Below are 15,768 nucleotides of genomic sequence, written 5' to 3' on the forward strand. Positions count from 1 at the left end.
ATTCCGAACCGTACTGAACCGAATTGAACCGAATCCAGCAGAATTTAGTACATAATACTAGTCTAATCCCACCTAACACTTACCGAAATTCCGAATTTCCGAACCGAACCGAACCGAATCCAGCCAAATTTATTCGAATCCGAATGAATCCGAAACAAAACCGAACTGAATTTATTCTAATCTGAATGAATCCGAAACAAATCCGAACTGAATCGATTCAAATTTTTCCGAATTCGAATCGCTCCGAACCGAAATTCAAAAAAATCTGAATCGATCCGAACCGAATTTTTTCGCCATGCACATGTCTACTGTCTGCATTTATCATTGCACAATCATTTCAGGTGAAATGCTTGTGCAACGCTGCCTCCTGCACATTCGCGGTCAATCGCCCCGCTAACAGGGGGTGTCAATCATCCCGATCTTACCTCAGAGGTGGCGGATGAGTTATGACTGCTGCTTCTTAACTTAAGTTTCAGGCGGACCTGAAACTTCGGGGGTAGATTGCAGCATCTGCTGTTTGATAAATCTACCCAATAGTTTCTTTAAAATGTATTCAAAGTTAAAAAAAAAAAAAAAAAAAAAATGGAAAAAAATTATCTCCAATAATACATAGAATAATAAAAAAAAAGAAATTGCAAACAGATTTTCTCAGTTGATTTAGGATTAACCTGTAGGGGTTTGCAAATTGTTTAAAAACTAACGGCTAGATTTAGAGTTTTACGTTAGAAGGGGTGCGTTAGCTACGCATGCTTTTTTCCCCCCGCACCTTTTAAATACCGCTGGTATTTAGAGTTCACAGAATGGCTGCGTTAGGCTCCAAAAAGGGAGCGTAGAGCATAATTTACCGCCACTGCAACTCTCAATACCAGCGGTGCTTACGGACGCGGCCAGCTTAAAAAACGTGCTCGTCCACGATTCATACATAGGAAACAATGGGGCAGTTTGAGCTGAAAAAAAACCTAACACCTGCAAAAAAGCAGCGTTCAGCTCCTAACGCAGCCCCATTGTTTCCTATGGGGAAACACTTCCTAAGTCTGCACCTAACACCCTAACATGAACCACGAGTCTAAACACCCCTAGCCTTACACTTATTAACCCCTAATCTGCCGCCCCCGCTATTGCTAACACCTGCATTAGACTTTTAACCCCTAATCTGCCGCTCCGTACACCACCGCAACCTACATTATCCCTATGTACCCCTAATCTGCTGCCCCTAACACCGCCTACCCCTATATTATAATTATTAACCCCTAATCTGCCCCCCCCAATGTCGCCGCCACCTACCTACAATTATTAACCCCTAATCTGTCGACCGGACCTCACCGCTACTATAATAAATGGATTAACCCCTAATCCGCCTCACTCCCACCTCAAAAACCCTATAATAAATAGTATTAACCCCTAATCTGCCCTCCCTAACATCGCCAACACCTAACTTCAATTATTAACCCCTAATCTGCCGACCGGACCTCGCCGCTACTCTAATAAATGGATTAACCCCTAAAGCTAAGTCTAACCCTAACACTAACACCCCCCTAAGTTAAATATAATTTTTATCTAACGAAATAAATTATTTATTATTAAATAAATTATTCCTATTTAAAGCTAAATACTTACCTGTAAAATAAACCCTAATATAGCTACAATATAACGAATAATTATATTGTAGCTATTTTAGGATTAATATTTATTTTACAGGCAACTTTGTATTTATTTTAACTAGGTACAATAGCTATTAAATAGTTAATAACTATTTAATAGCTACCTAGTTAAAATAATTACAAAATTTCCTGTAAAATAAATCCTAACCTAAGTTACAATTAAACCTAACACTACACTATCAATAAATTAATTAAATAAATACCTACAAATAAATACAATTAAATAAACTAACTAAAGTACAAAAAATAAAAAAAGAACTAAGTTACAAAAAATAAAAAAATAATTTACAAACATTATAAAAAATTACAACAATTTTAAGCTTATTACACCTACTCTAAGCCCCCTAATAAAATAACAAAGCCCCCCAAAATAAAAAAAATGCCCTACCCTATTCTAAAATAAAAATTGAAAAGCTCTTTTACCTTACCAGCCCTTAAAAGGGCCTTTTGCGGGGCATGCCCCAAAGAAAACAGCTCTTTTGCCTGTAAAAAAAAAAATACAATACCCCCCCCAACATTACAACCCACCACCCACACACCCCTAATCTAACCCAAACCCCCCTTAAATAAACCTAACACTAAGCCCCTGAAGATCTCCCTACCTTATCTTCACCACGCCGGGTATCACCGATCCGTCCAGAAGAGGCTCCGAAATCTTCATCCAAGCCCAAGCGGGGGCTGAAGAGGTCCATCATCGGGCTGAAGAGGTCCATCATCCGGCTGAAGTCTTGATCCAAGCGGGGGCTGAAGAGATCCATGATCCGGCTGAAGTCTTGATCCAAGCGGGGGCTGAAGAGATCCATGATCCGGCGGAAGTCTTGATCCAAGCGGAGGCTGAAGAGATCCATGATCCGGCTGAAGTCTTCTATCAAGCGGCATCTTCAATCTTCTTTCTTCCGGCTCCATCTTCATCCCGCCGAGGTGGAACATCCATCCTGGCCGACGACTTCCCGACGAATGACGGTTCCTTTAAGGGACGTCATCCAAGATGGCGTCCCTCGAATTCCGATTGGCTGATAGGATTCTATCAGCCAATCGGAATTAAGGTAAGAAAATTCTGATTGGCTGATGGAATCAGCCAATCAGATTCAAGTTCAATCCGATTGGCTGATCCAATCAGCCAATCAGATTGAGCTTGCATTCTATTGGCTGTTCCGATCAGCCAATAGAATGCAAGCTCAATCTGATTGGCTAGTTAAAATAAATTCAAAGTTGCCTGTAAAATAAATAGTAATCTTAAAATAGCTACAATATAATTATTTGTTATATTGTAGCTATATTAGGGTTTATTTTACAGGTAAGTATTTAGCTTTAAATAGGAATAATTTATTTAATAATAAATAATTTATTTCGTTAGATAAAAATTATATTTAACTTAGGGAGGTGTTAGTGTTAGGGTTAGACTTAGCTTTAGGGGTTAATCCATTTATTAGAGTAGCGGCGAGGTCCGGTCGGCAGATTAGGGGTTAATAATTGAAGTTAGGTGTTGGCGATGTTAGGGAGGGCAGATTAGGGGTTAATACTATTTATTATAGGGTTTTTGAGGCGGGAGTGAGGCGGATTAGGGGTTAATAACTTTATTATAGTAGCGGTGAGGTCCGGTCGGCAGATTAGGGGTTAATAATTGTAGGTAGGTGGCGGCAACGTTGGGGGGGGCAGATTAGGGGTTAATAAATATAATATAGGGGTCGGCGGTGTTAGGGGCAGCAGATTAGGGGTACATAGGGATAACGTAGGTTGCTGCGGTGTGCGGTCGGCAGATTAGGGGTTAAAAAAATGTATTAGAGTGGCGGCGATGTGGGGGGACCTCGGTTTAGGGGTACATAGGTAGTTTATGGGTGTTAGTGTACTTTAGAGCACAGTAGTTAAGAGCTTTATGAACCGGCGTTAGCCCAAAAAGCTCTTAACTCCTGGCTTTTCTCTGCGGCTGGAGTTTTGTCGTTAGAGTTCTAACTCTCACTCCAGCCAAGACTCTAAATACCAGCGTTAGAAAGATCCCATTGAAAAGATAGGATACGAAAATGGCGTAGGGGGATCTGCGGTATGGAAAAGTCGTGGCTGGAAAGTGAGCGTTAGACCCTTACCTACACGACTCTAAATACCAGCGGTAGCCCAAAACCAGCGTTAGTAGCCCCTAACGCTGGTTTTGACGGCTAACGCAAAACTCTAAATCTAGGCGATAGATAATCCATTTATTACCCATTCCCCAGTTTTGCAAAACCAAAGCTGTTATAATAATACCCTTTTTACCTCTGTGATTACCTTGTATCTAAGCCTCTGAAGACTACCCCCTTATCTCAGTTCTTTTGACAGACATGCCTTTTAGCCAATCAGTGCACGGAAGTGAACACAATGTTATCTATATGGCACACGTGAACTAGCGCTGTCTAACTGAAAAACTGTCAAATTCACTGGAATAAGAGGCGGCCTTCAAGGGCTTAGAAATTAGCCTATCTAGGTTAAGCTTTCAACAAAGAATACCAAGTGAACAAAGCAAATTTGATTATATAATAAATTGGAAAGTTGTATAAAATGGCATGCCCTATCTGAATCATGAAAGTGTAATATTGACTTGACTGTCCTTTTTATTAATATGTTACAGACTAATGGCATTTGTTTTATTTTTCTAGCTGTATCAGCAGCAAAATCTTAAAAGATAAAAAGTTTTTTTTCCCATCTAACAATATCTCTCTGTTGGTTTTAATCTTATCTGTGTAGTTCAAACGTTTAGCAATCACTGGCCTTGAGTATTTTGTACCCTCTTTTGCTTCCTTATTTCATCCTAATCTATGTGCACTGCTCTCTCTATTGTAATTGTTAGGAAGGTCTCTAAAGTAAATCTAATTAGATTTTTATAGTTAGGCCATACTGATATCCTTATGATCCTTAAAGGGGCAGTCTAGTCAAAAATAAACTTTCATGATTCAGATAGGAAATGTAATTTTAAACAAGTTTACAGTTTACTTTTATCATTAATTTTGTTTTGTTCTCTTGGTATTCTTAGTTGAAAGCTAAACCTAGGTAGGCTCATGTGCTAATGTCTTAGTCCTTGAAGGCCGCCTCTGATCTAAATGCATTTTTGACCGTTTTTAAGAACTAGAGGGCGTTAGTTCATGTGTGCCAAATAAATAACATTGTGCTTACGCCAGTGGAGTTACCTAGGAGTCAGCACCGATTGGCTAAAATGCAAAGTCTGTCAAAAGAACTGACAAAAGGGGGCAGTCGGCAGAGGCTTAGATATAAGGTAATCACAGAGGTAAAAATTATATTAATATAACTGTATTGGTTATGCAAAACATGGGAATGGATAATAAAGGGATTAACTATCTTTTTAAACAATAACAATTCTAGTTTAGACTGTCCCTTTAAATTGATCCTATGTGAATGGTTTTCTATATCTTCTAAATGTTGCTGTAACATTTAAACTTGTTTACTTATTTTTTTCTATATATGCACTTGTGCATCTTGTCTATGTTCAAATTATGTTATTGTTTGTTCAGCCGGCAATAGTCTTGATGCAAACATTTGTATAAAGCTATAAAGCTGATCAAATGTAGGCATGAATAATCTTTCCATGACAGAAATATCTTTAGCCTTGGACCTTTCATGTATTTTTATTTTATTTGATATCATGCTTAAACCATTTTGCATTTATTCTAATTCTCCTTGTTGGTTTGTAGATTCGAGTTACCCAAGGAAAGGAGCCATCACATTTACTCAGTATATTCAAAGACAAACCTCTTATTATATACAAAGATGGTACTTCTAGAAAGGGAGGCCAAGCACCTCCTCGTCCCATACGTCTGTTTCAAGTCCGCAAGAACTTAGGATCTATTACAAGGATAGTAGAGGTAAAATATAATTTATATTATGTATTTACTGTTCCTGTGCATCACTCAATTGCTTTGGGAACATTACCTAAAACTACATTTTAGTTTCTTTTCCAATATGAGCCAAGGGTAATAACGGCCATATTTATTTACTTGCTGGGCTAGTTGCATTAAAGCTTGATTTAAAAATGTGCTGCTAGTGTTAAATCTGATCTGTAAGGTCTCTTGCGCAATTCAACAAAATAAAAACTTCTATTGAAACCTCAGTATCTTGCTTAAGGAAGTTTACTTCATGTTTAGATGATATGTCTGGGCACATACAGTTAAAAAATATTAATCTAAAAAGTGAGTTTGATTAATTTTAGTTTTAATATTTTTATGTTACATAGCAAATAATAAGGCATTAGATTGTAAATGTTTTATTTGTATTCCTAGACCTAAAATATATCTAAATCTCTCCACTCTGGCGATAAAATCTATGGCCGAGTCAGTACTATAAGATCCTTCAAACGTTTTGATACATTTTACCTTGAGGGCTGTTTATCTGGCTATGCAGTGTTCTGGATGTGTAGAAGAAACACATATATTATAATATAATGCTCAAAAAAGTATGCCAAAAGGTTTGCATAATTTATCCACCTGCGGACAAGTTTTTGATCACAAGACCCTAAGTATGAAGGCAATGAAACTCACATTGATTTGAATACTGTATTTGACTCATATTAGACATAGGGCTGGATTACAAGTGGGGTGCAAAAATATTAGCGCTTCTGAGCACTAACACTACTCAAGTTTAATCAATAACGCTCCTATTCTTGTGCTCATATTAAGTTAAAAGTAAAAAGATTTTCGGATAGTGCAGTCACACTAACTCCCTCTCCCCATAGACTTTATGGGGCATGCTACAAAACCCAAAACCCTGTTCTGGCTTTTTCTTGTGTGCTAAAACCAAACTAAGAAATATACTTACTTCAGAGTAAAGAACAATGCAATTTCAAGTATTTCTATCATAAAAAACAAAAAAATGGTGTTAACAGTGTATTAAATGGAAATGGTATATGACAAAGTGTTTAACTTGGAAGTGCTCAAAGTTGCAAATATATGCATGGGAATTCTGATTGATTGTTATGGAAACCTTACATTTTAGACATTTTGGAATGTGTTTAAATAAAATAAAACAAATACCACTACTAAACAATCATTGTATTTCAGGTGGATGCTGATGCAGGCTCATTGAATGCAAACGATGCTTTTGTTCTCAAATTTCAAAAGAATTCTGCTATTATATGGGCAGGAAAAGGTGCCAATGAAGATGAGTTAAAAGGAGCTGAGTATCTGGTAAAACTTCTAAAACTCAATGGATCAAAAATCCAAGAAGGCAGAGAACCAGGTATGAAAATATGATATTATTACAGGTTATAATGAACATACAGATTCAATGAATGATAAGCTAAAATCACATAATAATTAATGAAAGAATATACTGAAATAAATAGTTCCCCTCTAGAGGAGTTCACCTACATATCATGTAGCATGTTGCATGTATGCAGCAAAACACATGGAGACTAGCAATGGGCAATCCCCTTTCTGGGTCCCGGTGCAGAGTGGACAGGCTGGCGACCTCCAGCCCACAAAATACGATTCCAATTCCAATACTCCACAGCACCAAGTAATTTTATAAATCTTCTTTTATTGTTTTACAGCATTTAAAAACATAGACAGTGTGGATATGCAACGTTTCGGGACTACAGTCCCTTAATCATGCATACATAGTGATACACCTGTGTCTTATTTAAAGAGATAGCCAGCCAATCATAGCAAAGTTCAAAAAATGCATTGCAAGGTATATAACCCTTTCATAGCTAGCTCTTTTCAACTGGAATATACTGACATCTACTGGTCACAATTAAAAACAATTTCAATACACCATAATTTCAATGCAAAAAAGACAAGGTTAAATACATAAAGGAGCAAATGTACATTTCAGACTAAAAACTTTTTCCATGTATAGAATATTTTTCTCATCAAATATATATGTCAATTCTACAAATAAACACAGCTATGCATTACTTGTGGTTCCAATGGGGACTAAAATAAGGTGTGTGCACCTAGAGGAAGACAGACAGATCCCATTCTCTATTTAACCCCTTGGGGTACATTGTATCTAATTTATGGATCCAGAATGCTTCTCTCTGTTTTAAAAGCATTTGTCTATTACCACCTCCCCTGGGTGCACATACCTGATCTATGATTTGCCAACAGAGCTGGCTGATCTGAGGGCCATGCTCCAAAAAATGGCATGCTACAGGTGCTTTTTCATCTTTTTTTCGAATGTTAGATTTATGTTGGTTTAAGTCTATTTCTCATACTTTGGGTGGTCTCTCCTACATAAATTTGGGCACACGGACACTTTATAATGTAAACCACAAATGTGGATTCACATGTATAGTAGGATTTCAACTTGAATTTATGTCCACTCCTAGGATGAACAAATTCTTTCCCCTTAATTACAGAGTGGCAATTGCCACATCCCAAACAAGGGTAACAACCAACATTTTTCTCAGTAATATATCTTTCTTTATTTCTCTGATTAGAACCTAAGTCCGACTTAACCAAAATATCACCAAGATTTTTTACACGCCTGTGAGCCATAATGGGCTTACTCTGTAATATTTTTACTCCTTTATTACAGTTCTGAATAATATGCCAATGTTTTCTAATGATACTAGATATCCTATCACTATACTCACTATGTTGGGATATGAATATCAATCTCTCATCCTTTGCCTGTCTGGCTATTTCTTTATCTCTTCTATGGCATACATTCTGAATTTCCTTATCAATTAGCCCCACTGGGTAACCTCTATTAAGGAACTTTTCCCCCATTTCTTTAAACCTTAACTGCTTGGTTTCCTGATCACTTACAATTCTGTCAACTCTAATTAGTTGACTCCTAGGTAAGGAGTTCTTTAATTTATGTTATGAAAGCTAGCATATCTCAAAAGGGTATTACGATCTGTTTCTTTACAATGTATATCTACTTTTAGATAATTTCCCTTTTTATATACTACAGTGTCAAGAAACACCATTCTCTCTTCGCTATGTACCAGAGTAAATTCCAGGCCTGCCACTTCTTGATTAATTTCTTCTACAAACTTTACCAGGGAGTCCAAGTCACCCCACAATATGCCAAAAATGTAATCTATAAATCGCCACCAGGTGGCGCCATATTTAAAAAATAGATGGTTACTATACAAATTTTTCTTCAAAACAGTTCATATAGAGATTGGCATATGATGGGGCGACGTTAGACCCCATGGCAGTTCCCTTCTTCTGAATATACCAGGAATCAATAAAGAGAAAATAATTATAAAACAACACTATCCTTAACAATTCCTCAAAAAAATAAATTTGCTGCAACTCATATTGGCCTGATGACATAAGTAATTGGCGTATTATACCTATACCACTCTCATTCTTGATTGAGGTATATAAGCTTTTCACGTCAAGTGTGTATAATATGCATTTGGAACAATCTACCTCCAATGTTGAAAGTTTATTAATAAAATCCCCTGTATCTTTTATATATGAAGTCATTCTCTCTACATAGGGTTGTAATACCCTATCCAAAAAAATGGCTATGTTGGTAAATACAGATTCAACTTTTGAAACAATTGGGCGCCCCGGGGGGCTTTGCATATTTTTGTGCACCTTTGGCATAGTATAAAAAATAGGTGTTCTTGGATGATCTTTGTATAAGTATTCACTCATTTTTTTTATCTATTACCCCTGTTGTCATTGCATTAGTGATTACTCTCTTGATTTCTTTTTGTATCTTAAAGATGGGGTTAGTATCTAATTTTTGATAAGTGTTGGTATCATGCAATTGTGTATTAATTTCCCTTATGTAATATTCCTTATCAAGTACTATTGTGGCTCTGCCCTTATCGGCTCTTTTAATGATAATATTATCCTCTTTTTGTTTGATCATTTTTATGGCCTCCCATTCGTTCTTAGTTAGATTTAAGTTCTTCCTTTTCTTATTCCTTATATCTGTTATTTTTGTTTCTAACATATTAACCTCAGCCATAACTAGTTTAGTGAATGTGTCTAGACTACTGTTTTGCACATGTGGGGTAAATGTACTTTTTTTACGTAAATTATACCTTTTAGGTATGATAGGTTTATAATTATCAGGTTTATTTACCACATTATCTTTAGTCGCCATATATTGGTTATCAAAAAACAATTTTAACTTAATGTTTCTAAAGAACCTATATAAGTCCTTGTTTAACTCAAAAAAGTCGAAATCTTTATATGGGCAAAAAGACAAACCCTTCTCCAAAAGTTCGTACTCACTATTTTCCAGTTTAGTATTGGATATTGTTTTTTTTACTGTTTGCGGGGCTTCTGACTTCCTTGCCCCCTCGTCTTCATCCGTTTGGACTGCTCTCCGCCTGTGTTTCCTTCCACCTCTTTGGTTCCTTCTTCGCCGCTTGATAAAAAAGGTGATGACGATCCAGATGACGCCTCCGATGTAGTACCGCACCCTTCTCTACGTCTCTGTTGTTGATTGGCAAAACGGCCCTGACGTCGTTGTGATGCTGTGGGGAATCCTCTCTGTGAATCGAAATACCCTGATTTCCACTTGTATACTCTGCCTTTGATGTAATCGTCTTCGTCTCTGACAAACTTTAACCTTTTGCGCTCCTGGATTTCCTTTTTTCAGGTTTGTGATCTTTTCATCTGTTTTTTTCAAAATCTCATCCAGCGCTTCAGTGGTTAATAATTTAATCAGTTCACTCTTACATACTTCGATATCTTTCTCTTGCTGCTCCACATCTTTTAGCAGGTATTCCACTGTCAGGGTAATTAAATCATAGCTACATTTATTCAAGATAGCTTCAAACTTTCCACAGTATTCCTCATTCTCTCTTAATAATGTGGGGCGGGTGTTCATCCGCAGTCCTCTGGGAATCCTTTTAACTCAGTGGTATTCAAAGAGGGTTGTGATATGTAAATCCCAAGCAGTGTTTTTACTTCTTAAATTCTCATATTTCTTTTCATAGTCTTGAATAGGGATGGTTTTTAAAAAGTCCCTGGACCCTCTAGTGAGGATAGTAATACGTGCTGCTTCCATTTCTGTGTACATAAACACCTTTGTACCATCTGTTTTTTGTTGCTTTTCCGTGTATGTAAGGTATATCCTTTCTTACCCTTATTTGTTCGTGTCTCAAGTCGCTCATACACATACAGCAAAACACATGGAGACCGGCAATGGGCAATCCCCTTTCTGGGTCCCGGTGCAGAGTGGACAGGCTGGCGACCTCCAGCCCACAAAATACAATTCCAATTCCAATACTCCACAGCACCAAGTAATTTTATAAATCTTCTTTTATTGTTTTACAGCATTTAAAAACATAGACAGTGTGGATATGTGACGTTTCGGGACTACAGTCCCTTAATCATGCATACATAGTGATACACCTGTGTCTTATTTAAATAGATAGCCAGCCAATCATAGTAACCATCTATTTTTTAAATATGGCGCCACCTGGTGGCGATTTATAGATGACATTTTTGGCATATGGTGGGGTGACGTGGACTCCCTGGTAAAGTTTGTAGAAGAAATTAATCAAGAAGTTGCAAGCCTGGAATTTACTCTGGTATATAGCAAAGAGAGAATGGTGTTTCTTGACACTGTAGTATATAGAAAGGGAAATGATCTAAAAGTAGATATACATTGTAAAGAAACAGATCGTAATACCCTTTTGAGATATGATAGCTTTCATAACATCAAATTAAAGAACTCCTTACCTAGGAGTCAACTAATTAGAGTTGACAGAATTGTAAGTGATCAGGAAACCAAGCAGTTAAGGTTTAAAGAAATGGGGGAAAAGTTCCTTAATAGAGGTTACCCAGTGGGGCTAATTGATAAGGAAATTCAGAATGTATGCCATAGAAGAGATAAAGAAATAGCCAGACAGGCAAAGGATGAGAGATTGATATTCATATTCCAACATAGTGAGTATAGTGATAGGATGTCTAGTATCATTAGAAAACATTGGCATATTATTCAGAACTGTAATAAAGGAGTAAAAATATTACAGAATAAGCCCATTATGGCTCACAGGCGTCTAAAAAAATCTTGGCGATATTTTGGTTAAGTCAGACTTAGGTTCTAATCAGAGAAATAAAGAAAGATATATAACTGAGAAAAATGTTGGTTGTTACCCTTGTTTGGGATGTGGCAATTGCCACTCTGTAATTAAGGGGAAAGAATTTGTTCATCCTAGGAGTGGACATAAATTCAAGTTGAAATCCTACTATACATGTGAATCCACATTTGTGGTTTACATTATAAAGTGTCCGTGTGCCCGAATTTATGTAGGAGAGACCACCCAAAGTATGAGAAATAGACTTAAACCAACATAAATCTAACATTCGAAAAAAAGATGAAAAAGCACCTGTAGCATGCCATTTTTTGGAGCATGGCCATCAGATCAGCCAGCTCCGTTGGCAAATCATAGATCAGGTATGTGCACCCAGGGGAGGTGGTAATAGAGAAATGCTTTTAAAACAGAGAGAAGCATTCTGGATCCATAAATTAGATACAATGTACCCCAAGGGGTTAAATAGAGAATGGGATCTGTCTGTCTTCCTCTAGGTGCACACACCTTATTTTAGTCCCCATTGGAACCACAAGTAATGCGTAGCTGTGTTTACTTGTAGAATTGACATATATATTTGATGAAAAAAATATTCTATACATCGAAAAAGTTTTTAGTCTGAAATGTACATTTGCTCCTTTATGTGTTTAACCTTGTCTTTTTGCATTGAAATTATTGTGTATTGAAATTGTTTTTAATTGTGACCAGTAGATGTCAGTATATTCCAGTTGAAAAGAGCTAGCTATGAAAGGGTTATATACCTTGCAAGGCATTTTTTGAACTTTACTATGATTGGCTGGCTATCTCTTTAAATAAGACACAGGTGTATCACTATGTATGCATGATTAAGGGACTGTACTCCAGAAACGTCGCATATCCACACTGTCTATGTTTTTAAATGCTGTAAAACAATAAAAGAAGATTTATAAAATTACTTGGTGCTGTGGAGTATTGGAATTGGAATCGTATGTTGTATGTATGGGGACTGCCTAATTTTTAATGTAGAAATTGCTTAATGTTGCTTAACATTCAAAAATGTCTCTAAACATCAATGAATTGTCTCAAAATGTAGTACGAGCCGAGAAACCTATATACAATATAGAGACGCATGCTGCAGTCCCTCTGTCAGCTTAGACAGTGGAGACTACAGCGGGGGGATAGAAGGCATCTGCATTGATCGCTCATCGTTACAGAGAGTGACACTATCTGTGCCACACTCTGTAACGATCATTGTTGGCGCTGAGTGGGTGCACTGGGAAGAAAGAAGGGAGGTGGGAGATTGGTCCAGCAGAAGAGGGGGGAGGGAGAGTCAGGGTTCCCTATACTAATGCCAAAATGTAAAGCTGGGGAGAGGGAGGTATGGGGCCCTACACTATGAAACAAAATTGTCTGGAGGGGGAACCTAAGCTACAGAAAAAAAAATGATCATAGTGTGTTTGGGTGGGGGGAGTGATATTTGTTACTTGCAGACTGTCTGCCTGTACCTAAGATGGTGGTAACCAGTGGGGATAGAGGTATGAGAGGTGTTTGGGAAAGATCCTGTGACGCGCTTAAAAAAAAAATCAGCTTACCGCACCCCCTGGATTAGCATTTAAGCAATATCCCATATAGATTTTACTGTGCACCCCCATAGAAGTCTATAATGTGAGGAGTCAGAGCACCCATGCTATCCAACATGCAGATGTTACTGTGCCTTAAACTATCACAATAAAAAATAATGTTGAACCAAAATAGAATTGATTGCACCGGAGTGATGTTAATGCACATCAGAGCTAATATTTTGTGCTCCACTTGTCTACCAGATCATAAGTGTGCAAGCTTCTCCAAAGACATGAACTTTGAATTTTAAAATTATAGCTCATAGTTCTATAATAAATATTGTAGATATCTTTTTAATGATGATCATTGTGTACTAATATGCCTCTAGAACAATGGGACAACATTTTCCTGAGAACAGAAGGTTTCTGTGTCTGTCAAGCTTAAAAGCTCTGGTATTATCATATTATTTGTTTGTACCTTACAGATATTTTCTGGTCAACCCTTGGAGGTAAAAAAGAATACCAGACATCACCTTTACTTGAAACACAATTTGAAAATCACCCAACAAAATTATATGGTTGCTCCAATAGATCAGGGAGGTTTGTGGTGAGTTTGTTTCTACACACATTTTAGGCAAATATTTCTGCCGCATTTCTCCATATATTCTCTATACTGCCATGTTAAAATTCCCTTACATGAAACTGCTTTCCATATCACCGTTAGCCTTCATTAGAAGCAGTTTACAGCTTTCAAGGACATTACGGTCAAAATTGAAATGCACATAGATTAATTACATCTTTTAATAAAAACATTTAACATATTTGCAATATACATGTATTGGCAAAAATGCTTCTAGTAAAAATTATCACTGTTTTAGTGTTAAAATTTTTCTCTACACATGCATGTGAAGCATAGCTAGATATTCTCAGTGCACCAGCATTTTAAATACTGCAGCTGCTTAGAGCACAAGTGGGGCTTGTAATTATGTCAGCAATTAACACATTGACTCATTACCAGATGGTGCAAGCACCTTAGGCTCTCTGAGGAAGTGATGACTTAAAAATGCTGGTTCCATGTGTATACTTAAAGGGACAGTCAAGTCCAAAAAAACCTTTCATTTTTCAAATAGGGCATGTAATTTTAAACAACTTTCCAATTTACTTTTATCAAACCTAGGAAGGCTCATATGATATTTTTTAAGCCCTTGAAGGACGACTTTTTTTATTAGCTTTTCACAGCAGGGGAGAGCTAGTTCATGTCAGCCATATACATAGCATTGTGATCACGCTCGTGGCTAGTGGCAGACACTGCACTAATTGGCTAAAATCCAAGTCAATAGATAATAACTAAAAGTCATGTGATTAGGAGCGGTCAGAAGATGCTTAGATACAAGTTAGTCACAGAAGTAAAAAGTGTATTAATATAACAGTGTTGGTTTTGCAAAACTAGGGAATGGGTAATAAAGGGATTATGTATCTTATTAAACAACAAAAATTCTGGTGTTGACTGTCCCTTTAAACATATTTTTGAAACAGCTCTAGTTTTTATTAGAAGCACATGTATATTACAAAAAGGCTTCTACTGAAAACTGAAATGCATCCATGTGGATTCTAATTTTGGCTGTAATATCCCTGTAAGGGAACTCAAGGTTTAACACATTTTCTTGTTGCATTTTTTGGTGATAGTAACTGTATTTGTGGAAGCTACAATATTTTGTGGGATTTAATGTATCTAGGCCTATATGAAACAATTTGTATCACAAAGATATAGGGCCAAATTACAAGTGGAGCAGTATTTAACGCTCCTGCGCTAACTCTATTAGAACTAAGGATTTTGCGCACGTTGGGTAGCACTCGTATTACAAGTTAAAAGTAAAGAATATTCCTCTCGTTAACGCATACCCCCATAGAAGTCAAGGGGTCAAAAAAGGTGGGGAAAAAAAAAACTAACACCCTACTCGCGCGGAAACATGATTGCATATTCTCAAGCGCGCTAACTGGACATGAAAATAGGAATATTTCACATTCCAATGTTCTTCACATAGAAGAATATGTTCTATTTATTCATAACAACGGGCATGTGAAAAATAAAGTACATCCTCTTTGATTTTTATGGTTTTACGTATCAGAACATAATAACAATCATGTGGCCCTTAGCAGGTCTTAAAATTAGGTAAATACAACCTCAGATGAACAACAACACATGACATATTACACTGTGTCATGATTTATTTAACAAAAATAAAGCCAAAATGGAGAAGCCATGAGTGAAAAACTAAACACACCCTTACTGCTTCCATAGGAAATAATAGGCTAAGCAGCAGCCAGGTGCTGCTAATCAAATGCCCTTGATTAATTGATCATCAGCAAGTGTGACCACCTCTATAAAAGTCGAAGTTTTAGCAGCTTGCTGGTCTAGAGCATTCAGGTGTGTGTTAACACAATGCCAAGGAGGAAATACATTGGCAATGATCTTAGAAAAGTAATTGTTGCTGCCCATTGATCTGGGAAGGGTTATAAGGCCATTTCCAAACAATCTACAGTGAGAAAGATTATTCACAAGTGGAAA

At 37.0% G+C, this 15,768-nt stretch overlaps 1 protein-coding gene across 2 annotated transcripts in view; it reads left to right on the forward strand.

Annotated features, from left to right (window-relative positions):
* Positions 1-15,768, forward strand: part of LOC128659318 (scinderin-like) — a 105,901-nt gene that overhangs the window by 76,880 nt on the left and 13,253 nt on the right. For both annotated transcript variants that reach the window (XM_053712984.1, XM_053712983.1), the window contains exons 11-13: positions 5,342-5,512; positions 6,704-6,881; positions 13,685-13,806. In XM_053712984.1, coding sequence (XP_053568959.1) covers positions 5,342-5,512; positions 6,704-6,881; positions 13,685-13,806 — 471 coding nt within the window. The remainder of the gene's footprint in view (positions 1-5,341; positions 5,513-6,703; positions 6,882-13,684; positions 13,807-15,768) is intronic.

The sequence above is a fragment of the Bombina bombina genome, chromosome 5 (assembly GCF_027579735.1).
Source record: "Bombina bombina isolate aBomBom1 chromosome 5, aBomBom1.pri, whole genome shotgun sequence".
In the NCBI taxonomy this organism is placed as follows: Eukaryota; Metazoa; Chordata; class Amphibia; order Anura; family Bombinatoridae; genus Bombina; species Bombina bombina.